Source organism: Dendrobates tinctorius, unplaced genomic scaffold (genome assembly GCF_039654945.1).
Source record: "Dendrobates tinctorius isolate UK_male_01 unplaced genomic scaffold, ASM3965494v1 ptg000127l, whole genome shotgun sequence".
Lineage (NCBI taxonomy): Eukaryota > Metazoa > Chordata > Amphibia > Anura > Dendrobatidae > Dendrobates > Dendrobates tinctorius.
In genome coordinates this window covers 15,146,813-15,173,531 of record NW_027361795.1, presented here as the reverse complement: position 1 = coordinate 15,173,531, position 26,719 = coordinate 15,146,813, and the positions used below count along the sequence as shown (strand labels likewise).

Below are 26,719 nucleotides of genomic sequence, written 5' to 3'. Positions count from 1 at the left end.
CACTAGGAGGACACTAAGTAAACACAGAAAAAAGTTAACTCCTCCCCTGCGGTATACACCCTCTCGCTGGCTGGGAATTCCCCATTTCGGTGAAAAAAGCAGTAGGAGCATTAAACGAATGACAATCATAACTGTCAAAACCTAAAAATGCTACAGTGAGCCAATAGGCCAAACAGGGTGGGTGCTGTGTCCCCCAATGATTGGCTTGGAGAAAAGGATTTTTCGGTTTAGTACACAAAAACCCCTATTTCTCCTATGCCTCATTGGGGGACACAGACAGTGGGACGTCCTAAAGAAGTCCCTGGGTGGGGAGCATGCAACTGCTAATACCCCATGTACCACTGGCTCAACACTGTGGTACTGCCGATGCAGGATGCGTCTGCCAAGAGCTGCATCCGCAGAGGCCTGAGCATGAACTTGGTAATGTTTTGTAAAGGTATGCAGGCTGGACTAAGTCGCAGCGTTGAAGACTTGTTCTACCGACGCCTGGTGCCAAATGGCCCAAGAGGCGCCCACTAAGCGGATAGAATGCGCCTGAATCCTTGCTGGGACAGGTGTGTCCCGGACACGGTAGGATTCCTGAATAGCCAAGCAAATTCGTCTGGCTAGCGTGGTTTTGAATCGGCTAGACCATTCCTATGCCCCTGTGGAAGTACGAACAGGGCAACTGACTTGTGGAAGGGAGCCATCCGCGAGATGTACCGTCTCAGAGCCCTGACCTTATCGAGGGTGTGGAAGGCCCTCTCAATGCAATGGACTGGAGCTGGACAGAAGGAAGCCAAACAATTTCTTCATTGAGATGAAAAGAAGACCCGAATTTAGGCAGGAAAGACGGAAACGTCTTGTGAGCTGCCTCGTCCTGATGAAAATTCAAGAACGGAGGACGGCAGGACAGGGCTGCCAATTCAGAATCTTGTGTAATTGACATAATTGCCGCTAGAAAGACCACCTTCCAAGAGAGAATAGCTAGTGGTACGTCCTGCAGTGGGTCGAAAAGAGCCTCCTGTAAGGCTTCGAGAACTAAGTTAAAGTCCCATGATTCCAATGGCCCTTAAAATATAGAGGCGCCACCAGGGAGACACTCTGAATGTCTTCATCTGAAGTCCGGTGGCAATTTTGCATTGAAATAGCACTGACAAGGCTGAAATCTGGCCCTTGAGCGAGCTAAGCGCGAGACCTGACGTTAATCCGGATTGTAGGAATTCCAATATGGAAAGAATAGAAAACACCAGTAGGGATCGACCATGATCTTTGCACCTCGAAAAGAAGGTTCTCCAGGTGCGGTGATAAGTGCGCATGGACACGGGCTTCCTAACAATCATGGTGGAGATCCCATTGGGAGAAAAAACAGCCTGTGCTAAAAAAACAGGATTCAACGGCCACGCCGTCAAAGACAGGGCCCCGGAGTTCTGGTGGTAAATCGGGCCTGTGAGTAGATCCATGCGATCTGGAAGTCAGCAGGGAACGCCGGCGACTAGTTGTACTATTTCTGCATACCATGGCCGGCGCAACCAATCTAGCGCGACTAGGATAACTGGTATTCCCTCTGCTCTAATTTTCTTGATGACCCTTGGGAACAAGGGAAGAATGCACGGTAGCCGGAACCGGTGCCACGGCAGAACTAGGGTGTCTGCTCGGATGGCGCATGGATCACGCGATTGGGTAATGAATCGAAGAACTCTGTTGTTTAGTCTTTAGGCCAATATGATCCACATCTGGAGTCCCCCAGCGATGGCAGATCTGCTGAAAAAAACTTCCGGATGAAGAGACCACTCTCCTGAGGCAAGGCCTTGGCGACAGAGAAAACCCACCGCCCAATTGTCCACACCCGGGGGTGTGGATTGTTGAGATGGGCGAATGGATGGTTTCGGCCCAATGGAGGATGTGACTCACTTCGTGCATGTCCATACTGCTCCGAGTACCCCCCTGACGGTTGATATACACCACAGCCATGGCGTTGTTGGATTGGATCCTGATGAGGTGACCTGCGAGGAAATAGGGGAAACTCAGTAGAGCTAATTTGATCGCTCGAAATGTGAAGGGTTAAAACTAAAATCAGAGCTGAAGTTTCACTTCTCCATTTCTCTGAAGGTTTCGTTTCTCCATTTTTGTTGCTGCAAGATAAATTTTTGTAATTGGGATGGGCTGTCATGAAACCAGACTGTTCCCATCAGGTGCAAGATAAGGGAACCGGGGGTGTAAAACTCTGAAGAATATGCCATTATATTGCTTTCTATGCTATTTGGATACGGACATATATGTAGTTTCCGGTTTTCTTGCAATATTATTGGCTTATAAAGTGAAGTATTACCATGATGCCATTGGTGGTTGAGAACTGTGCATAATTAAGCAAAAGATTATAAAAGAAGTGACTAAAATAAAGGGGACTAGTGATCTGTCTCGATCCTCCCGTACAGAGACCCCGGTCTCTGTGTGGTCATTTGAGTTGCTAGCAACACTCCGTGGAATAATTTGGACATCACTGGCTCAACCTTGAAGGGTTAATTTAACTCTCTCCCTAACAGAATGTCCAAGATGTTGATGGGGAGACGTGACTCAAATTAACCAACGGCCCTGTGCCGTGTGGTGACGAAGAAGAAAACGCACACCAGCCTAGGAGACTGGCGTCGATGGTCACCACCGACCATCGTACTGGGAGAAAGAACTTCCCTTAATTCAGGGAGGATTTCAGTGTCCCCCACTTGGGGGCTCGTCTGACCCGCAGGGACAGAAGGAACCAGCGGTCCAGGGAGAACAGGTTCTTGTCCCAAGTTAACAGCAACGCATGTTGTAAAGGGCGGAAATGGAGCTGTGCGAATGGGACCGCTCCCATCGCTGCCACCATGTTTTGGAGAACTATCATGCTGAAAACGTATGGAGTGAGAAACCGGTTGGGAAAAGAGTCCGCGCTGCCTGTTGTAAGGCTCAGGCCTTTTCTGGAGTGAGAATTACCAACCTGCGGGAAGAGTCCAAGATCAATTCCAAAAGGGAAATCTGCTGGACCGTGTTGGGGAAGACTTTTCGAAGTTTATCTTCCGACCCAGGCGAGAAAGTGTATTTACTGTGATATCCACGGATTTCTCGCAGGCTGGAAGGGATGGACCCTTGATCAGCAGGACGTCCAGATACGGCAGTACCACCACTCCCCGAGCGTGGAGAATGGCTATGACAGCCGCCATGGCCTTGGTATAGACCCTGGGGGCGGTGGCGAGACCGAAGGGCAAGGAAATGAACTAGAAGAGTTCTTCTCGAATTGCAAAACGCAGGAACTGCTGGATGACAGGTACTCTCTCTTTTGCATGGAGGCAACACCGATCGGAGGAATTCCATTCGGAATTGCCGTACTTTGACAAACTGATTTAACAGATTGAGGTCCAGTATGGACCGCATCGTTCCTTCTTTCTTTGGAACCACAAAGAAAGGTTTGAATAAAACGACGCTGAACCATTCGTCTTGAGGGACCGGAAGGATGACTACGTCCCTTTGCGGCGCATGAATGGCCCGAAGGAAGGCTGTGACTGAATGACAGCCGCCTACTTTATCGGTGTCTGCCGGATACCACAACAAGTCATTGAGTAGAGGATCTATGGGATCTGCTTCCTTAGATCCAGATGCTGTCGGCCTGGGTTTCCAAGAGCGGTTAGGTCTGCAAGAGACCTGGGAACCGCTGTCTCAACGCGGGGACCGACCTGATCCGGAAGAGAAGGTTGTGGGGGACCAGCTGGAGTTGCGAAAAAGGTCAAAAAACGAGTCGGCTGTTGATTCCGAAAAACGGGCAGGCAGCCCCTTGTTGGGGAAGAAATCTACTCTACAGGCGACCAGTATGATACGACAGAGAAGTCTCTGGAGGTAGAATCTGCCCGCCAGTCGCATAGCCATAGGGCTCTCCTGATGGAGACTGCATTAGCGGTTGCCTTAGCAGCGCAATTAGCGGCATCTAAAGAGGTGTCTACTGCAAAATCCCCTGCGTGAATTATCTGCTTGGCGACACTGGTTGTCTCCGGAGATTACTACGTTGGAAGCCAGTAATTAAGACTACTGCCCAAATGGCCATTGCCGTAGCCACTCAAGTCGCTGCGCAAGATGGGGGGGGGGCGGGGAACGCTCCTGAAGCTCCAAAAACTGAACTGGCGAGGTAGCCAATTTGACAATCGGAGGGGTTTCTGACTGAAGAGCCCTCAGAAACGGATCAAAGTGTTTTAGGAGCAAGGCACAATACAGGAGGTTCCACCGAGGAGGACTGTAACCAATCCTTCATTAGATCTGGAGTAAAGTTGTATTTAGCTTCGATAGGCTTTTGCCCTGTGAACCGCTTATGTGGTCGGTTCCTTCATTTCTAGACAATGTCCTTCAACTCCAGATGGCTGGCAAATACCCTGCACACACGTTTAGTCTTCTTAAAGGAGATAACCGTGTTCAGGAGTGGGAATATTCTCTTCGTCCAACGTCAGAAACTTGTTGACTGACTGTCAAAGAATCAAGCGATTCATGGACATTTGGGAAATTCTGAGGGACTGACATGTCAGACTCGAATTCAGAGACGTTCTCTGCGAACATTAGGCGAGGTAGAGCGAGAGACAGAAGTCGCCGAAGCTGAATCGCGAGCGTAACTAGGGGACACGTCATAGGTCCGCTTTCTAGAGACCTGAAGATCCCTTGAACGAACACGGCCCCTGCTGGCGGACAGTTCCCAGCCGTCGCCAAAGCCCTCCTCGGGCGGAAAAGACACGTTCTGACTTAAAGAGGATTCCCGGAGGAGTCTATAGCCTTGGTCAGTGACTCCACAGACCGTGACAAAGATGCGACCCACACAGGGGGACTAAACGCAGGGAGCACAATGCAGCGGTGGCGGATGGCGTTTTTAGCACAAGCCGGGTCGCAATCCGTGCATAGCGGATTAGTCTGGGTACTGGGCAAGGCAGTCTTGCAATAGGTACCAGCGGTAAAGAACGCAGTGCGCTTCTTAATAGCCCCTTTTTTGCTTCCTTAGACTGAGACATAGTACCCGTGAAAGGGTTACAAGCAGAGCCTGGGCTGCAGCTGCAGGGAATGTGCAGCGAAGGGGTTAAGCTTTGCTCTGAGGCAGATACAGCTTACCCGCGGTCCTGACGCTGTGCCCCTAGGAGGAATATCGGTGGCCGTGTAGCGTCACCAGGTGTTGTCCATCCGTACGCGCACCCCCGCAGCCATCACAGAGCCCGAGGAGCAGAGAAGGGGTTAAGGACATGGCCCCGAGACTAGCAGGGCGCTTCTCATACAGAGCGAGAGGCGCCAAAGACTTGGGCGGCGGCGCTAACAGTAGGCGGCACTATTGCGACCTAGTAGGCCGAAAAGCCAGGGACTAAATTTTTGGGCCTACACGCGGCGAGTGCCGGGTGAAGGGTGGAGCGGGGGGCCGCGACGGGGTGCCGGTATGTCGCCGCTGAGACTTGGTCAGCACTTCTCCCAGGGACCAGGACCCGACCCCATACCTCCAATCCGGTGCTCACTTCATCTGCGTTGTCTAGGAGCCTGCAGGTTTCATCCCATCTCAGATCTTGAGGTAAAAAAAGCTCCCGGACGATGTAGCCGAGCCGGAGGGGTTGTAACAGGGGTATTGCTCAATCGATCCACCCAATGGGCAGGGGGACAGAGAGCTATGGGGCTGATTCAGGGCATCCGAAAGCGCTGGTCATATCTTCTTCGTGCGTTCCGTGCACTCGCCCTCGTATCCGTGAGGGGTACTGGGACCGTAAAGGAACCATCGCCAGAAGAATCAGCCCCAGTCGTCGCAGGAAAGTGTACGGGGAGGTATACTCCGCGTGCTTGCCTATTGTTGGTTCGGGGGAGAGCGGGCCGTAGAAAGGAACCGTCGCCCCCTTCACTCCGTTAATTAAAAAATAAAAATTTACAGAAAATTCAAAAATAAAATAAAAACGGTGGGGTCTGAAGCCAGACCCAAGTGCCTCCTACAGACACTAAGCAAGAACTGGGGAATTCCCAGCCAGCGAGAGGGTGTATACTGCAGGGGAGGAGTTAACTTTTTTCTGTGTTTGTGTCCTCCTAGTGGCCAGCAGCATAACACCCACTGTCTGTGTCCCCCAATGTGGCGTAGGAGAAAATAAATTAGCATCAATGCAGAAATATTGATCATTTAATGGACACAGAATGGTCAGATTTTGGCAAGACAAAAGTTTTGTCGGCCACAGAAAGTAATGTAATATTCAAACAAATAATTAACTTAACCCCTTAATGTCCAATGACGGACACAGTCCGTCATCAGACATCTCCCCTGCTTTGATGAGGGCTCCGGCGCTGAGCCCGCATCAAAGCCGGGACATGTCAGCTGTTATGAACAGCTGACATGTGCCCGCAATAGGCGCGAGCGGAATCGCCGTCCGCCCGCGCCTATTAACTAGTAAAATGCCGCTGTCAATGCTGACAGCGGGCATTTAAATAGCATTTCCGGCCGCCGGGCCGGAAATGACGTCATCGCCGACCCCCGTCACGTGATCGGGGGTCGGCGTCATGTTGCCTGGACAACCAGAGGTCTCTATGAGACCTCTATGGTTGTTCCAGGCATATGGCTTTCAGCGCCAACCGGTGGTCGGCGCTGAAAGCACAGCAGTAAATCTGCTACATATGGGCGATCTGCTCATCGCCCATATGTAGCAGAGCCGATCGGGTTGCGCAAGCTTCTAGCCTCCTATGGAGGCTATTGAAGCATGCCAAAAGTAAAAAAAAAAAAAAATGTTTAAAAATAAAAAAAATTAAAAAAAAACCTAAAAGTTCAAATCACCCCCCTTTCGCCCCAATCAAAATAAAACAGTAAAAAAAAAATCCCACATACACATATTAGGTATCGCCGCGTTCAGAATCGCCCGATCTATCAATAAAAAAAAGCATTAACCCGATCGCTAAACGGCGTAGCGAGAAAAAAATTAAAAACGCCAGAATTACGTTTTTTTGGTCACCAAGACATTGCATTAAAATGCAATAACGGGTGATCAAAAGAACGTATCTGCACAAACGTGGTATCATTAAAAACGTCAGTCCGGCACGGAAAAAATAAGCCCTCACCCGACCCCAGATCATGAAACATGGAGACGCTACGGGTCTTGGAAAATTGCGCAATTTTTTTTAATTTTTTTTTTTTAGCAAACTTTGGAATTTTTTTTCACCACTTAGATAAAAGAGGACATAGACATGTTTGGTGTCTATGAACTCATAATGACCTGGAGAATCATAATGGCAGGTCAGATTTAGCATCTAGTGAACCTAACAAAAAAGCCAAGCAAAAAACAAGTGTGGGATTGCACTTTTTTTGCAATTTCACCGCACTTGGAATTTTTTCCCCGTTTTCGAGTACACGATATGGTAAAACCAATGATGTCATTTAAAAGTACAACTCGTCCCGCAAAAAATAAGCCCTCACATGGCCATATAAACGAAAAAATAAAAAAGTTATGGCTCTGGAAAGAAGGGGAGGGAAAAATGAAAATGTAAAACCAAAAATACCCCTGGTCATTAAGGGGTTAAAATACAAATATATGTTGCATAACATTGGTGAATGAAGTTGTGGTGCTATTAGAGTCATATTTAATATTTTGTGTGACTTCCATGAGCTTGAAGGACTGCGAAGTGACACATCGCTGAAATCAGGCTTTCTTGCCCTACATTATGCTGATCTCAGAATGCATAACAAAAACCTGCTGACAGATTCCCTTTAAGCTGAAATAACTTTAAAGAAATGTTTTATGTTCACAATTCAAAATACACACCCAGCTATGGCATATAGTCTACCACGTAAAACTGTGGCTCCAACATAACAGCGTGGTGTAGTCATGCTAGTCATTGTTGTCCACGAGTCTGTACGAATATTGTAGGCTTCCACGGATGACAAATGAGCAGTGCCATCAAAACCGCCAACTACGTAGATGTGATCATTCAAAAGTGCCACCCCAGCACCTGCAATTACAGAACAAACATTGGCACACATCTTTGAAGAGCTACAGAAAAATAAAAGACACAAGAAGTCTTATTTACCTGACCGTTTAGTAGCCATGGGCGTCACGTGGCTCCAGTGCCCAGTGTGAGGATCATATCTTTCTACAGAACTCAAGATGTTTAAACCATCATAACCACCTGAAAGTCACATGCAAAGTGAAATCCTGTAAAACCAGTGCCCGGCCATGCCAATTGGGCACCTCTTCCCTCACTCACCTAGGCAATAAATAACCCCATTGGCAACCACAAGGCCGGCTCCTTCACGTGCGGTTTGCATATCACCAAGCATGCTCCACTGGTCAATGTTAGGGTCATAGCGTTCCATACTGGTGTGTCGACGACTTCCATCAAATCCTCCCGAGACATAAATCATATCTAAGAAAATATAAATCAATGTTACACAATCAAAGAAAACCTTTAGAAACTGAGGTCCAGCGCTCATGGCACCATGCCCAAACCCATGCAAATAAATGACCATTTATCCACAATGGATACGCATGTTGTTTTCCAAGATGGCCACAGTATTTTACGATTTCAGTACCTCCTAATGTAGTGGCTCCAGCAAGGCCTCGCCTAACATTCATGGGAGCCACAGAGTACCACACGCCGTCCTCTTCTGTGGTGTAATCCAAGCACTCCACAGAGCTGAGTCGGGAACGGCCATCATATCCTCCAATGACGTAGACACGGTCCCCAAGTGATACTGTTGCTACATAGCGGCGCTTGCGAGTAATACTCTACAGAGCAGAAATAATACGAGTTGTAAATACCATACAGAAATACGACATTATCAGTCACCCCTCAGAGGTACATCTTGATTTTGGTGACCGGACTTACTAACAGTTAAAGGGTATTGGTTTGGTAAAGCCCCTCAAAACATCTTTAATCAAAAAAAAAAAACTTTATCAAAGACATTGCAATGCAAATATGTAGTTTTAGAATATTTGGCAGAAATTGATTATAGGTTTAATTTGAGTTTTTCTTTTTTTTTGAGAATGTGATTTTTTTTTCTCTTTCTGTCTCTCCCCTTATATGGATTTTTTGGGTGGGATACAGGATGGCTGGGGATAATGTAAGATATGACACTGTACCCTTCTCTTTTTCTTATTTGCAACAGTTCAAATTTTCAATTAAAAAGGTCAAACAGTGATTTTTAGATTTTTATACATCAAAGTAACTGTACAAACTTTTCAATAAGAAGATGGAAAACAGAACAATAAGGGGAGCTGTCAGAAGGGAGAAAAGGTGGTGGGATGGGGAGAAGGAAAGATGCCCGAGGGAGAGTCAAGCTCTATTTATTGGATGAAATGGTCTTTATTGTCTGCACAAGTCCCTTCTGATATGTAAAGTGCTACGGGATTATTGGAACTATAGAAACACCAAGGTTACTTACCGGTAGCCGTTTTTTTCCGGAGCCCATGACGGCACACATGAGAGAGGGGATCCGCCCAGCCAGGACAGGAACCCTACTGAAGATAAAAGGGCGGTACCTCTCCCTCGCTTCAGTTGGTTTACAGGGCATGAGAGGCCCCCCCCGGGTTAGTACACATGGTAAAATTATCACCACATTATATCTAACTAAAAAAACACCCAAACTATAGTGCACACCAAAGGAGTGATAAGGGCGGGAATATACAGGTGCCGTCATGGGCTCCGGAAAAACCGGCTACCGGAAAGTAACCTTGGTGTTTTCCCGTCTTCTATGATGGCACACATGAGAGAATTTTGTAGAATAAGACACCTTAGGGGAGGGACTACCGCTTGCAGCACCCTTCTACCAAAGGTTAGGTCAGTAGAGGAAGATAGATCAAGTCGGTAGTGCTTTAAAAAAAGGCGAAGGTGAGGACCAAGTAGCGGCTTTACAAATTTGTTCAATTGATACTTCAGCCTTCTCTGCCCAGGAGGTAACCACGGCTCTGGTGGAGCGAGCCTTGATGCCTTCTGGAACCGGAGCGCCACTTGCAGAGTAGGATAACATAATGGCCTCCCTGATCCATCTGGCAATGGTACTCTTAGCTACCCCGTGCCCTTTTCTACTACCCTGAAAGGCTACAAAAAGGGACTGATCTTTCCTCCACTGACTAGTTATTGATATATACTGTAATATGGCCCTCCTTACATCTAATGTATGGAACTTTTGCTCCCCAGGGTTTCTAGGATTATTACAGAAAGATGGCAAGGAGATTTCTTGAGTCCTATGAAACTTTTGGATTACCTTGGGGAGGTAGGCCGGGTCTGGTCTTAGAACCACTCGATCATCCAAGATCTGCGTATATGGAGGGAATATAAAGATTGCAGGTCGCTCACTCCACGGGCCGATGTTAAGGCTACCAGTAACACAGTTTTAAGTGTGAGTAGTTTTGGCGACAGCTCTAATAATGGTTCAAAGGGATCCTTAGTTAAAGCCTCTAAGACTAGTTTGAGGTCCCAGGTGGCATCTTTGGGATAATGACCGGCCTAGACCTGCCACAAGATTTTATGAACTGGGACACCCACCTATTGGCTGCTAGGTTGCAGTTATGTAGGGCCCCCAGAGCTGAGACTTGGACTTTGAGGGTGTTAGTGGCTAACCCAAGTTGCAGCCCCAACTGTAGGAATTCTAGAATAGGTCACACTGGAGCTACATCCCCTAAAGGTTCCCCCAGGAAGTCTAGGAACTTTTTCCATGTTCTACCGTAGATTTGGGATGTTATAGGTTTCCTACTTTTCAACAAGGTGGAGACTAACCCTGGAGAGAATCCCTGGTGACTCAGTAGCGCCCTCTCAAATTCCAGGCTGCTAGATGGAAGCCCTTCACCTGAGAGAGGACCACTGGTCCCTGGGAAAGCTGGTCTGGAACCTCCGGTAGTATCCATGGATCTGTCACTGACATGAGTCTCAGAAGGGAGAACCAAGGCCTCCTCAGCCAAAATGGAGCTATAAGAATTATTCTCGCTCGATCCTCCCTGATTTTCCGGACTACTACCGGGATCATTGTTATCGGGGGGAATGCATAGGCCAGGATAAACTTCCAGGGTAATTGTAGGGCATCTACTGCGAAGGGGTTTTCTCTTGGATTTAGTGAGCAGAACTTCCTGACCTTTCTGTTGCGTGCGGTGGCGAACAGGTCTATTTCTGGTTTGCCCCAGGCTTGAACTATTTGTTGGAAGACTTGGGGGTTTAGGGACCATTCCCCCTGTCTTATGTTCCTGCGACTCAGGAAGTCTGCCTGTGTATTTTATACCCCCTTTATATGCAGTGCTGTGATGGATAACAGATGTTGTTCTGCTAATTGGAAAAGTAGATCTGATATTTCCATGAGGCCCCGAGATCTCGTTCCTCCCTGGTGGTTGATGTAGGCTACCACTGCCTGATTGTCCGTCATGACTCGAGTGTGGCGGCCCTGAAGCAAGGGGAGAAAATGTTTCACGGCTTTCTCTACTGAGGACCAGGTTCCCTGTATTGAGTGGGATCTTAGATGTGCTCCCCATCCCGTGGCACTCGCATCTGTTGTGATGATGTCGTTGACTGGTTTTTGCCACGGAACACCGCCTGTTAGATGCTTTTCTACAGTCCACCAGAGCAGGGAATCTCTTACAGCCACTGAGAGACATAGTTCGCCCTCTAAATGCCCTTTCAATTGTTTCTGTGCTAACAGAACCTCCCACTGTAGTTGTCTTAAGTGGTACTGTGCCCACGCTTCCGTGGGTATGCATGATGTCATCGAGCCTAAAAGGGACATTGCGTTCCTCAGTGTCATAGCTGGCCTTTGTATTGCTGTGTGAGCTAGGCCCCTTATCTTGGTTACTTTGTTCTCTGGCAGGAGGAAGCGTTGTCGCTCGGAGTCCAGTATTAACCCTAGGAAGGATTGCACCTTTACTGGTGTTAATCTTGACTTGGGGATGTTTACTATCCATCCTAGTCTTACTAAGGTTGATATCACTTCCTTCACTTGGTGTGTGCAGTGGGTCTCCGACCTCCCTACGACAAGAAACTATGTCCCGGGAACGAAGAAAAGACATTACTTCGGCCATCACTTTGGTGAACACTCTGGGGGCAGTAGACAAGCCGAACGGAAGGGCTGTGTATTGGTAGTGCTTTACCTGACCTTGGACATAGAGCGCTATTCTCAAGTATTTTTGATACTCCCGATGAATTGGGATGTGATAGTAGGCATCTTTTAAGTCTATCACTGCCATGAGGCAGTGCTGGAACAGGATCTTTGTGGCCGTATTGATTGACTCCATTTTGAAGGAACAATTGTCTACACACTGATTGAGTCTCCTCAGGTTGACTATGGTTCTCCAAAAGCCGTCAGGTTTTTGTATTAAAAAGAGGGGGGAGTAAAACCCCCTTCCCTCTTCTTGCACTTGGACTTCTTGTAGCACTTGATTTTGCACTAGTCCCAGGACTTCCGTCTCCAGAGCCAGCTGCTGCTCTTGGGCTCTCCTTCGGGGTGTCATTATAAAGGTATAACACAAAACCGTTTAGCACAGCTATAAAGTGGTGGTGCAACAAGTAGGATCCTAGTCCGTAATCATATGAATATAGAAACTTGGCACACACAGTATATATGATTTCCAGTGAAAAAGTGATTTTTAATATACAGTACATACAGTATAGACGTTTTGGTCACATTGACCTTCATCACAGTACTATGTATTGTACTGCTGTCATTTGCATAATGCTCAAAAGAGGGAGAGCCAAAAGGTAAGTGGTCGCCCCGGGAGTAGGGACAAAAGGCAAAGCTTTGAAGAGTCGGTCCGGTCAGTATGCAGCATGTAGGGCAATGACACGGCATCCATCGCGGGTCAGAGGAGCCTGACCAAAGTGGGGACCACTTACCTTTTGGCTCTCCCTCTTTTGAACATTATGAAAATGACAGCAGTACAATACATAGTACTGTGATGAAGGTCAATGTGACTGAAACGTCTATACTGTATGTACTGTATATGAAAAATCACTTTTTCACTGGAAATCATATATACTGTGTGTGCCAAGTTTCTATATTCATTATAAAGGTATGCCTGGGCGGACGGGTGAATTTTATTTTTAAACCGTCCTTGATTATGTTTAGGACCCATGTACTGGGGGAGATATTTGCCCAGGCGGAAAGGAAGAGAGAAAGCCTTCCCCCTACCTCCGACCTGATGTCATTGGGGATATTTTTTGGAGGAAGTAGAGGGCCCTTTAAACATATAGCTCGATCCTCTCCTTTCTTTAAAGTCTCAATTTTTCTTATCTCCCATGGGACGCCCCCTGTTAAATCTTCTCCTCCGAAAGGGCTGCTTTTTGGGCTCTCCCGGAAATCGGGGAAAGCCTTTCTTCCTATCCCCCGCATGTTCCAAAATTTCCTCTAGTTTTTTCCGAAGAGGAATTGGCCATCACACGGAATGGAACATAATCTATGTTTCGATGGCAAATCTCCTGGGCACCCTTTAAGCCACAGGGCTCGTCTCGCCGCATTTGACAGGCTTGCTGCTCTGACTGTCAATCTTGCGGAATCTGCAGAGGTATCCCCTAGGAAAGCCGCTGCTCCATGTACCAGTGTCAGATTAGACAGTATTTCATCCCTAGGAACTCTATCCTTGATCTGGTCCTCTATTTGTTGTAGCCAGACCATGAGGGCACGAGCAGTACAAGTACCAGCTATCGCTGGTTTTAATCCACCTGCCGAAGCTTCCCAGATATGCTTCAGGAAATCGTCTGCTTTTTTATCAAGCGGGTCTTTCAGCACGCCAGAGTCCTCTAATGGTAAAGATACCTTTTTGAGGATTTGGCTACGGCACCGTCAATTTTTGGGACTTTTTTCCAGGTCTCTGAATGCTTTTGCTCAAAAGGGTACTTCCTTTTTGATGTAGAAGGCAAGCCCCCTGACCTCTCAGGTTTTTTCCATTCCCTGTCAATTAAGGCCTTTATCTTATTTACAGGGAAGGTGCGTTTTTTTCCTTTCCTCCAAACATCACATCCTCCAATGACTTAGGAGTCTTTTCCTCCTTAAGACCCATAGTAGCCCTGATAGCTTTGACCAGCTTTTCCACGTCCTCTGTTGGGAAACACGGACGGCCCCTTATATCGCTGTCCGAGGAGGATTCTGAGGACTGAGAAGAGGAAGAGGAGGTGGAGGGGGACAGGGATCTTTCCCGACCTTTCTGCACTAGCGAGGCCTCCGAATCAGAATCCCTTCTACGGCTTTTTTTATCCTTCTTTTTAAGGGCTGCCTTTAGGGAGCCTTTTACCTCCTGTTGTATTAACGCCTTAAGGCTAGTCACCAAATCAGGGGTTTCATCCTGTATGATTTTGTTTATACAGTCAGCGCAGAGGTCTTTCTGCCACTGATCTGCCAGCGGGTGTTTGCATAGGGCGCACTCTCTATTCTTTGTTTTGCCGCTAGACTTCCTCGACCTCTAGTGACCAATCAGAAAAAAATGGAACCCTGTTACCATAAGGGTGACATTCACATAGATCACTCACCACCGCTGTCACTCAGGGGTACCGATCTCAGAGGCTCCTCAGATGCGCTCATGACATTTCTTCTGGACGTCTCAGAGCCATGCCGGTCACGTTTACGACTGCCGCTCCCATTTCAGCGGCTGCTCCTGGCATGCTGGCGGCTCGGCCTGGCATCTGGCGAGAGCTCTTGCTGCTGCTGACGCTGCTGCTCATCCTGCCCCACTTTCATTGTGAAGCTTTGGGCATGAGTGCGTCTTCTGTGGTCATCCCCCTTATAAGGGGGATCCACTGCACTCTCCGCCTCCTCCGGTTACACCCACAGCCATGCCGCCAGGATCTTCCTTTACCGGTCGGCGTTTTCCTGATGGGCACAGCCATCTTGGATTTCGGCGCCGCCTCCCGACGTCACACGGGCATGCCCCTTCCTAGCGTGCCCTGCGTGCGACGTCAGAGGGGAGCGACCCGGAAGCGGCAGCTCCTGTATTCATGGCGAAGGGGGGAGGGCGGCGCGGCAGCCACGGCAGAGCCCCAGGACACTGGGCCGTGCTGCTCCTACGCCCGCTGGGACGCTGAGCCCCCGGGGGACCCTCGGACGGCGCTTCCCCCTCCCGACGCACAGCGCCCAGGACCCCTTAGAGTTGGACAATGATCCTAAACAGACAGCCAGAGCTACAATGAAATGGTTTAGTTCAAAGCATGTTCATGTGTTCCAATGGCCCAGTCACAGTCCAGACCTAAATCTCATTGGGAATCTGTGTAAGACTTGAAAATTAGTGTTCACAGACACTCTCCATCCAATCTCACTGAGCTAGAACTGGTTTGCAAAGAAGAATTGGCAAAAATGTCAGCTTTTAGATGTGCAAAGCTAGTAGACACATACCCAAAAAGACTTGCAGCGGTAATTGCAGTGAAAGTTGGTCCTACAAAGTATTGACTCAGGGGTGCTGAATACAAATTGATGTCACAATTTTCAGATTTATATTTGTAAATATTTAGAAAAACATATATCATTTACTTTAAACATTACAAATAGTTGCTACTTTGTGTTGGCAACTCCCAATAAAATACATTTACGTTTGTGGGTACAACGTGAAAAACTGTGGAAAAGTTCACAGGGTATGAATACTTTTTCAAGGCACTGCATCAATCTAGTCTCCCTGCTCTATAACATGGTACCTGCAGATTGCACTGCATTTTCATGGTGGCAGGGTCCCTTTAAGTTCCTCAAAAACCTTTATTTTACTTGTTGTGCCAACCAGCTCTGTTCACTTTACTGTCTATTACACGTGTCAGCATTGTCTAAGATTTGCCTCCATACTGCCACTGGAGAGAAGTGGTTGACTGAAATGAACGGCGACATCAGTCATAATAAACTGCTAGTGACATCCACCGTACATGAATAGCACAGAGATGGGGCGAGGTTAGACTGATGGACAGGTCCAGTCACATGCAGCTCCAACAGCACCCTTTTTGTGATCCGGGAAGCTGCACGTCTGTGAGGATAGTTGCAAAAGCAAATACAGGAAAGAATCTACAGTGGCTTGCGAAAGTATTCATCTACCTTGGCTTTTTACCTATTTTCTTACATTACAACCTGTTTTAAATATTTTGTAATCCGACATGTGTGTGATGCATCAGCACTAAATAGTCTAAGTTGGTGACGAGAAGTAAGCAAAATATAGGAATCAATTAAATTTATATGATCAAATAACTAAAAATTGACATCTGCATATGTATTCACACCCATTTTCCTATAAAGCCCCTAAAAAATTCCTGTGTAAGCAATTCTCTTCATAAGGCCGCGGTCAGACATGTGAGAAACTCGCATAAGTCTCGCATCTCTATAACCCGGCATGAGCCATGTCATCTGCTGGTGTAGGTACACTGTTTTATCAAGACCAAAGTCAGTGCAAGGTTTTACCAGGAAATTTTAGAGAACTTCATGCTTCCTTCTGCGCACAAGATTTTTGGAGATGGAAATTTGATTCTCCAGCAGAACTTGGCACCTGTCCACACTGCCAAAAGTACCATTAGCTTGTTTACAAACAACAGTATCACTGTGCTTGATTGGAGAACAAAATCGCCTGACCTTAACCCCATAGAGAATCTATGGGGTATTGTCAAGAGGAAGATAAGAGACACTAGGCCCAACAATGCAGATGAGCTGAAGACTGCTATCCAAGCAACCTGGGCTTCCATAACACCTCAGCAATGACACAGGCTGATCGCCTCCATGCCACACCACACCACATTGATGCTGTAATTGATGCAAAAGGAGCCCCAACCAAGTACTGAGCACATTTACTGAACATACATTTCAGTAGGTCAACATTTCGGATTTTAACCCCTTAGTTACAGAGCCAAATTTTAAAAATCTGACCAGTGTCACTTTATGTGGTAATAACTCTGGAACGCTTTGACAAAATCCAGTGATTTTGAGATTGTTTTTTCGTGACACATTATACTTTATCATGGTAAATTTAGGTTCACATGTTTTGTGTTTATTTATAAAAATATCAGAAATTTGACAGTTTTTTTTAAAAAATTAGCAATCTCGCGAGATTTCGCCGACGCCATTTTGGATCCCGACGTCCTCCACATCGGCGACATGTTCTTGCGGCGACGCCATCTTGACTATCGTGGGATTTCGCCGATCCAAAATGGCGTCGCCGCAAGAACATGTCGCCGGCGTGGAGGACGTCTGGATCCAGGATGGTGCCGGCGGAAGATCTCGGGGATCGTGGATCAGCGGCGATGACGGCGTGAGTATGAGAGACGGAGTGAGAGAAAGGGTCGTATGTGGAGTGAAAGAGTGAGTGGACGTGAGTGGAGATGGTGAAAGGTGAGAGGAGTGTGTGTGTTGAGGGTTAACATGGAAAGAGGTGTGCGGTGACGTCACCGGTTACAACTGGACGGAAGTTGTTACAACCGGAAGCTGCTTAGGGCATTTATTATTATAGTCATTATTGACAGCTGCATCTAAGGGGTTAAACAGATATGGACGACGATAACACTGATCGTGGCTGATGCAGCAAGTTGTCAGCTATAGTGTACAGCTGACAGATGCTGGATGGTCACCTGTAGGAGGATGATATTCTCTTATATCTCAGGTCAGTTAAAAGACGTATTGACGGTCATTAAGGAGTTAAAATCATTTTTCAAGCTGGTGTTAGAAAGTATTCTAATTTACTGAGATAATGACTTTTGGATTTTCATTGGCTGTAAGCCATAATCATCAACATTAACAGGAATAAAAACCCTTGAAATAGATCACTCTGTGTGTAATGACTCTGTATAATATATGAGTTTCACTTTTTGCATTGAAGAACTGAAATAAATTAACTTTTTGATGATATTCTAATTTTGTGAGATGCACCTGTATATTACGAAGTTTATTGTCATGTGTACATTGATTTATGAAAAAAAAAAGTAAAAACAATGAAAACTCTTTAAAGAACAATTGCAGAATAGCTGCTTTTTTACATACCCACATTAGACCACATATAGCTGTGGATCACGCTGCACTCCGATACAAAAACTACAAAAAATAATTGCGTAATGCTTGAGAAAGCTATATCACCGATTTGTTTTGTATTGTGTTTGATACTGAAAATGTAATTAAAAAAGTTATAAAAAAAAAAAAAATAATAAATTATTGCATGTCCTCAAGACCTAGAATAGATGTTCCCTGTACAGTGAATATCATTATCAGAATCCTATGAACTCACCGGAAGGAAACCCCACTCTTGAGTTTTGGGGTCGAATTTCTCCACTACATCTATAGGAGATTGTTGGCTACCAAATCCACCAATGACAAGCAGCACCTCATTAGCGCCTTAAAAAATAGATACAAATAAAATAATGAAATACACAAGAACAAAACGGATATAACTATTTGTAACTGTTTTGGGAAGTTTTGATTTGTAAAAGGTATTTTCTCATCATAGCAATTCCTTTGTGCTTTCATGCCTGTAAATGTGGCTCCTACTCTGGCGGGTCCGATGCACAATGGTTATCATAGTCAGCCATATAATTCAGGTGATAATCATGAGCGAACGTGCTTGGATAAGGTGTTATCAGCGCACGCACAGGGATCTTGGGCATGCTCGGATAATATGTTTGAGTCCCTGCGGCTGAATGTCCCATGGCTGTTAGACAGCCGCAACACATGCATGGATTGCCTAACAACTGCGAGACATGCAGCCGCAAGGACTCGACCATATTATTCGAGCACACCCAAGATACTTGGATATCACGCTTGCTCATCATTAGAAATGTACTATCTTTGTAATACAACTTTATTGATGGCTTCTCAGTACCCCCTATACCATGTGGGGAAGCCCCAACAAGCTGATTTACCATTTAGTATTTTGTGTCTAAATTTTTAATAGTTTTGCCCATAGGCTGAGCTATCATTTGTCACCTGCACCGCTGCTCATTATAGGTAACCTGTCATGCCCAGAAACTAGCAATTATCTGAAGGTTAAATTTTAAATCCCATTTAGCCGTTTTAATGGAGCAGCGGCTACAGGGAGAAAAATAAGTTTTATTATCCCTGCAGCCGCTCGTCTCCAGTCAAAAGGGCAGTGCAGGGAATCTGTGACAACCACCACTCACTATACTGTGAGCAATGATGCCAGCCTGTAAGTGTGTGTAGAGCAGGCTGTCTTTCAAAGTGCAGGAAAAGGATAAAGCATTTTACCCACACTCCCTGTATAGTGAATATACCAAGAACTGCTAAATCATAGAAGGCATATGTAGTCAATACACATGTGACAAAAAGGGTAAACTGTAGTTATGCCTTGTCTCAGTATAATGTACCTGAATATGCATCATCAAAACTGACTATAAGCCTACAGTAAGATACGACACCATGTAAGTAACCACACAGATAATATATCAACATCTATATTTCATATAAGGATATACCAGCATGATTACAAGAAGCTAACCATGGGATGTCATGATTGCAAAAAAGGGTGACAACACCTGAGGAAAACCCATCAGAGGATGAAGACACGACTGAATAGATCACATATATACATTCCCTGTAAGATGGAGTTAGGATGGTTTTTCTGCTAGATATATATACAGATATATAACAGACGCAAGAGTGCAGTAAAATATCAAAAGTGCTATAATAATGACAAGTCGCAGACAACAATGTATACACGATATACCCTGCTCAAAACCAGAGCAGCATGATAGCTAGTTGGTAGGGTCTGGAAAGTGTCCAAATCGATACATATACGTATATATCTACAATAGTTCAAAGAGCACATTAATATGAGGTAACATAGAAGGACTGCCAGAAAATAGTCATTGTAGTATGAATACCCAAGTAATGCGAGGTTATTCAGATTATGAATGTGACCTACTGAGTCAGTCATGTCCACATACCTTGATGGTTTTCCCTCTGGACATGTCGCCCTTCTTCTCAAACGTGATCCCAGTTTAACTACTTTGTCTCATATACAGTAAGGAAACACCAACATAATTAAAAAATGTTGATCTATTTCTTGTTTGTGTAGTCATACTTACCTGGCGTCACATCTTACTGACAGCTTATAGTCACTGCTGCCTACACCGCCCTGCTGACTCCCTATAGGCACGCTTCTAGTAAGCCGGCTACACAGGGTTTAAATGCCATTTACCTGCAGATTATCCCTATATCATCAGGTAAATAAAATTTCTGGACACAACAAGTTCCCTTTAAGCTCTTGATCACCCAGCACATTCTCTTTTTCAGAGAAACTAGTATTGTATCCTAAAGAGATGAAAAATAAAAATAAACTCAAGAGGACCCTACATCCCGCTCTCCAGAATTCCTCATATTCATGAATGTTCGACCAAGCACCTAAAGGGGAGAGTATAGAAAGCCACTGCCCAAAACCCCTGGTGGCAGCTTATCTTTGTATTGCACTTTTATCTGCCCGATCCTCACCTCTCTTCCAAACTAACAAGTTGGGGACAGAGTTGGGTGCCCCACTTATAGACATTAGATGTAGTCCTACTGAAACTGATGGGTTTAGTGACTTAACCAATGTGTATGGCAGCCTTTACACAGCTCTATTTGACAGGTTTATGGCTTCATGAACACGTTAAAGCTCATAAATATCCAATTGCAGAATAACTTCTTCATATTTGGGTTGTTCGTGTGTAATTCATGAGCTATACTAACAAAAAGGTACTACACTAACGGAAGCAATAAAATCCATCACTTGAGGAACTTCTGTTTACAATTTTTTCTATCACATGTCAGCTTGAAACTTGGAATTTTGTGATAAACTCACCGTAAAATCCTTTTCTCCGAGACGCTCATTGGGGGACACAGGTACTGTGGGTGTATGCTACTGCCGCCTGGAGGCTGACAATAAGTGAAAAAAAGAGGTTAGCGCCTCCTCCGCCGTATACACCCTCGCCCCGATTGCGGGAGGAAATCAGTTTAGTGCAAAAGCAGTAGGAGAACAACAAAATCAGCCTTAATGCAGGTAACAACATGTCCAGAAAAAAAACACCATAATATCAAACGAAAATGCATATTAATTAAACAAACAAGAGCCATTTGGCTAACAGGGTGGGTGTTGTGTCCCCCAACGAGCATCTCGGAGAAAAGGATTTTACGGTGAGTTTGTCACAAAAATCCATGTTTCTCCTTCGCCTCATTGGGGGACACAAGTACTGTAGGACGTCCTAAAGCAGTCCCTGGGTGGGAGTTGACTCACCGATCCAAGCTACATACACCTCATGTCTAAAGGTGCGTCACCGCTGCTTGGAGAATCCTTCTACCCTGGCTCGCATCCGCTGAGGCCTGAGTATGGATATTGTAATGTTTGGCAAATGTGTGCAGGCTGGACCAGGTGGCTGCCTTGCAAATCTGTTCCGTCGAAGCCTGGTGCCGAAACGTCCAAGAGGCGCCCACTGCCCGAGTAGAGTGTGCTCTGATCCCTGCTGGAACCGACGCACCTTTGATGGGGTAGGACTCCTGAATAGTGAAACGAATCCATCTGGCTATGGTCGATTTTGAGGCAGTGAGTCCCCTCCTGCGACCCTCGGGGAGCACGAACAGCGTGTCTGTCTGACGAAAGGGTGCCGTCCGTGACCCGTACCTCCGGAGGGCTCTTACCAGGTCTAACGTGTGAAGAGCCTTTTCCACACGGTGTACCGGTGCTGGACAAAAGGAGGGCAAGACAATATCCTCATTAATGTGAAATGAGGAAACGACCTTCGGCAGAAAGGGAGGGGTTGGTCTGAGAACCACCTTATCCTTATGGAAAGTGAGAAACGGGGCTCGGCAGGATAAGACCGCCAGCTCCGATACCCGCCTGATAGAAGTTATGGCCACCTGGAACACCACTTTCCAGGAAAGGTACAACAAAGAGACATCTTGTAGCTGTTCGAATGGGGCTTCCTGCAAAACGCTTAGGACCAGGTTAAGGTCCCAGGCGTCCAGGGGCGCCCTATAGGGAGGTAACCAAATGGGAGACTCCCTGGATGAAAGTCTTCACCTGCAAATTGGTAGCAATTCTGCGCTGGAACAGGATGGATAAAGCCGATATTTGTCTCCTGAGGGAGCTTGGGGCTAACCCTGAGTCTAGGCCAGACTGGAGAAAGGTCAAGATGTTGGGGATAGAGAATCTCAGTGGAGAACAACCACGGCCTCGACACCAAGAAAAGAAAACCTTCCAGGTGTGATGGTAAATACGTGCTGAGGCAGGCTTCCGCGCACTAACCATTGTAGCGACCACCTCGCGCCCAAACCCCGCCTGGGTTAGAATCCAAGATTCAACGGCCATGCCATCAAACACAGGGCCCCTAAGCTCGGGTGGAAGATCGGGCCCTGGGACAGTAGATCCGGGCGCTCTGGCAGTTGCCAAGGAACGTCGGCGAGCAGCTGCACTAGATCTGTGTACCACGCTCGACGGGGCCAGTCTGGGGCCAGCAGAATTGCTGGAACCCCATCTATTTTGATCTTTTTGATGACTCTCGGAAGTAGTGGCAGCGGGGGAAATAGATATGGGAGGCGAAACTGGTTCCATGGCAGAACCAACGCATCCACATCGATTGCCTGCGGGTCCCTGGACCAAGCGACATACGTGGGCACCTTGGCGTTGACCCTGGAAGCCATCAGGTCCACATCCGGGCAAATCTGCTGGAAGACCTCAGGGTGTAGTGACCACTCCCCAGACGCAAGACCCTGCCGGCTGAGGAAGTCTGCCGCCCAGATCTCCACGCCCGGGATGTGGACTGCTGATATCAACGAGTGGTTCCTCTGGGCCCAAATGAAGAAAGTGCCCTACCTCGCGCATGGTTGCTCTGCTGCGGGTGTCCCCTTGATGATTTATGAAAGCCACCGCCGTGGTGTTGTCCGACTGAATCCGGACGGGGCGGCCTGCTAGAAGGTGATGAAAATGTTGCAGAGCCAGCCAGATCGCTCGTATGTCCAACAAGTTGATCGGGAGGCGTGCCTCCTGCGGCGTCCACCGTCCTTGGGTCGTGTGGTGGCGAAAAACCGCTCCCCAGCCTAGGAGGCTGGCGTCGGTTGTGAGCACCAACAAATGGTCTGGGGGAAAAGGTTTCCCCTGAAGCAGGGAGGAACTGGTTATCCACCACTCGAGTGACCGTTTGACCTGAGAGGACAACAGGCACTAGTGATCGAGCGTGAATGGGTTCTTGTCCCAGGATGACAAGAGGGCGTGTTGCAGGGGGCGAAGATGGAACTGGGCGAACGGTATCCCTTCCATTGCTGCCACCATTTTTCCTAGAATCCTGATCCCGAAACGGATGGTATGAGGGACTGGTTGGTGAAGTGTCCGGACTCCTGCCGGAGAGCTAGGGCCTTGTCCTGAGGGAGAATTACCAACCGTCGGAAGGTGTCGAAGATCATCCCTAGAAAGGAAATTCTCTGAGCTGGAACAAGGGATAGAGTATCTAGCGTGATGTTGACACTTTCCTCGCATGCCCGAATTGAAGGGCCCTTGACCAAGAGGTCGTCTAAGTAAGGCACAACAACTATGCCCCGGGAGTGCAGGATGGCCATGACAACTGCCATGACTTTTGTGAACACTCTGGGGGCGATGGCTAGCCCGAAGGGTAGCGCTGCGAACTGAAAATGTAAACAGTTGATGGCGAAGCGTAGAAATCTTTGATGAGGAGGGAATATGGGGATACGTAAGTAGGCGTCTTGGATATTGATAGAGGCCAAGTATTCTCCCTGCCCCATGGCCGATATGACTGAACGTAGACTCCATCCGAAAATGTCTGACCCTGATGAATTTGTTCAGGAGCTTCAGGTACAAAACAGGTCTGACAGTCCCGTCCTTTTTGGGGACCGCGAATAGGTTGGAATAGAAGCCATGAGCCTTTTGTGTTCTGGCAAGGGAATGATTCAGTTGCGCTGGAGCGATTTGATGGCTCCTAGCAAAGCCCTTGCCCGGGTATCCACCTTGGGAAGACGGGAAAGAAAAAAACGTCTTGGGGGGTACCTGACAAACTCTATCTTGTACCCTGAGGACACCAGCTCTCTTACCCATGTGTCGTGTACGACGGTGAGCCAGACGTGGCGACACCAGAGTAGGCGGCCGCCTACCTTGCTGGTGTCGCCTGGCAAATGCCTCGAGTCATTCGGCTGAAGATCTTTGGGACCTGGATCTCCTCGACCTGGGCTGGTGAGTACGCATTCTCCCCAACAGGTTGGCTCTATATGAGGCCTGCCGACCTTTATCCTGGTTGGGGCGACCTGAAGCGGCGGAGTTGGCCGCCGTAGTTCACCCGGGGTTGCGAAAGGCCCGAAAACGTGCCTGAAAACTGGTGACGAAACGGCGGTTTGACCCTTTGTTGAGGGAGAAAACCGCTCTTCCCTCCTGTGGAGTCAGATGAGCTGATCTAACTTCTCTCCGAATAGGCGGCCGCACTGATAAGGTAGGGAAGTCAAGGACTTCTTGGAGGTTGAATCGGCCCGCCATGTCCTTAACCACAGAGCTCTCCTAATGGAAAGTGCCGTGCAATTGGCGGCATCCAAAGATGCATTGATTAAGTAGTCCCCAGCCATAGCGATTAGACATGCGATCTCTGATACTTCTACAGGTAGGTCCCTATCCTGCAAGGCTTGGTTCAATGATTCTGACCAAGAAATCATGGCCTTGGCCAACCACGTTGCCACGAACGAGGGAGAGAGTGCCGAGCCTGATGCCTCAAATACTGAGGGAGCCAAACTCTCAATGAGATGATCCGTGGGATCCTTAAAAGAAGAACCACTAGGATACACGGATAACAGGGTTTTAGAAGCCAAGCGTGACACGGGTGGATCCACCGTTGGGGATTCTGTCCATTTCTTACAGAGGTCCGGGGCAAACTGATACCTCACTTCGAGCGCCTTCTGGCCCGAAAAACATCTGTCCGGCCGCTCCCTGTGTCGTTGCACTATGTCCTCGAACTCTGGGTGAGTGCAAAATACTCTATGCGGCCGCTTAACTCGCTTAAACAACACCTTATGGCCCGAAGCCAAGGTGGAAACATCCTCAATCCCCAAAGTCTGGTTGATGGCTTCGATGAGGCTGTCCACTGTTTCACGACATCCCGGCGTATCTTGTCAAGGGGTTCGTCCGAGTAGAAATCTGAGCTTTGCTCGCTATCGACTACTGGTGAAGGAGAGCAAGAAGCGGAACTCACGGATGCCGAGGCACCGGATGGACCGGGAGACGCTGTGTGGGTTCGTTTCCCCCGCCTCTGCCTGGAGTGAGGGCGGCCCCTGCAGGCCGGAGGCTCCTGTGAGGTGCAGGACCCTTCTAAGACAGGTGAGCCACTATCCCTGCCCTTATCTGGGCACGAAGGGACTCCATAGACTGCGACAGTGATAGGGCCCACTCCGGGGGACTTGGTACACTGGGCTCGGTCGCAGGGGAGGGCTCCTGGGCGCGCTCGGAATCACAGGCTTCGCATAACCGCTTGCTCTGCGCCCGCGGTACTTCCGGTTTGCGGCCTAGCGCTGGTCCAAAGCCGCGGGGGCTCAATTTCTTCGGCGGCCGCCCAGGCCACGGGGGGCGGGCCACAGAAAGTGACGCGAAGGAGGCGGGACTTCCACCCGCGGCCTAGCGCCAGCCGTAGCCACGGGCTCGATTTACAGCGCCTGACCACGAGGGGGGGACCCACCTCCCACGGAGTCCCAGGACGAGGCTACATGGCTGGACGTCAGGACCCACCGCCGTGCGCGACGGGGGGGGGGGGGGGCGCTATCTTCGGATGCTGCCGCTCTGACCCCCGAGGAAAAAGCTAAGGACTCCAGCCCTGTGGACGCTGCTGCAGGAGTCCTCCCCGACTATCCCCCTGTGACGATGCTTCAGCTTCCCAGCTCAGGTAGAGGGGAGGGGGGGCCACATATAGGACGGTGCAGGCACCCTAGCTCCATCTTTCCCTCCAGGAATGAGGAGAGGGACCGTCCGCCGCCTTGCAGCACCGCAGTCTAGCATTGGTGGTGCAGGGGGGGGGCGCACGGACTATGCTTGTGCCTCTGTACAGCCTAGGGTTTCAATACCCTAGGGTGGTCAGGGCTAAGCCCGGCATCATGTCCCATGTTGCGGAAGAGGATATGTGGAGGCAACACTCGCACGTGCTCGCCCGTTGATGGTTTGGGGAAATCGGACCCTTTCAACAGGGTCCGTTGCCCCTGTCTCATCTTCATGGAAGGAAAACAGAAAAAAGTCTGGGAAAAAAAGATCAGACGTGTCCCACATTGCGGGAGAGGATACGTGGAGGCGACGCTCGCACGTGCTCGCCCGTTGTTGGTTTCGGGAGATCGGACCCTTTCAATAGGGTCCGTCTCCCCTGTCTCATCTTCTCAGGGAAAAAAAAAAAGTCTGGAGAAAAACCAGACGTGTGCCTCCAACGGACACTAAGCATGAAACTGATTTCCTGCCCTGCAATTGGGGTGAGGTTGTACACGGCGGAGGAGGAGCTAACCTCTTTTTTTATCTTAGTGTCAGCCTCCAGGCGGTAGTAGCATACACCCACAGTACCTGTGTCCCCCAATGAGGCGAAGGAGAAAATTGTGTTCAGTCACAGAGCATCATGTTCTAGAGCAGCGTTTCTCAACTCCAGTCCTCAAGACCACCAACACGTCATGTTTTCAAGATTTCCTTCGTATTGACCAGGTTAAGGACTTAATGCTTGAGCTGGTGATGGAATAATCACCTGTGCAGTACTAAGGATATCCTGAAAACTTGACCTGTTGGTGGGTTTTGAGGACTGGAATTGAGGAACACTGTTGTAGAGCAAGAGAAGCTCAATAGATTAATACATAGGT

At 47.9% G+C, this 26,719-nt stretch overlaps 1 protein-coding gene across 4 annotated transcripts in view; it reads right to left on the bottom strand.

Moving 5' to 3' along the window:
• The window catches only part of KLHL12 (kelch like family member 12), an 82,635-nt gene that overhangs the window by 9,761 nt on the left and 46,155 nt on the right, over positions 1-26,719 (bottom strand). For all 4 annotated transcript variants that reach the window (XM_073542547.1, XM_073542546.1, XM_073542549.1 and 1 more), the window contains 5 exons: positions 18,147-18,253; positions 8,528-8,723; positions 8,203-8,361; positions 8,026-8,124; positions 7,761-7,947 (listed from right to left, as the gene is read on the bottom strand). In XM_073542547.1, the coding sequence (XP_073398648.1) occupies positions 7,761-7,947; positions 8,026-8,124; positions 8,203-8,361; positions 8,528-8,723; positions 18,147-18,253 (748 nt within the window). The remainder of the gene's footprint in view (positions 1-7,760; positions 7,948-8,025; positions 8,125-8,202; positions 8,362-8,527; positions 8,724-18,146; positions 18,254-26,719) is intronic.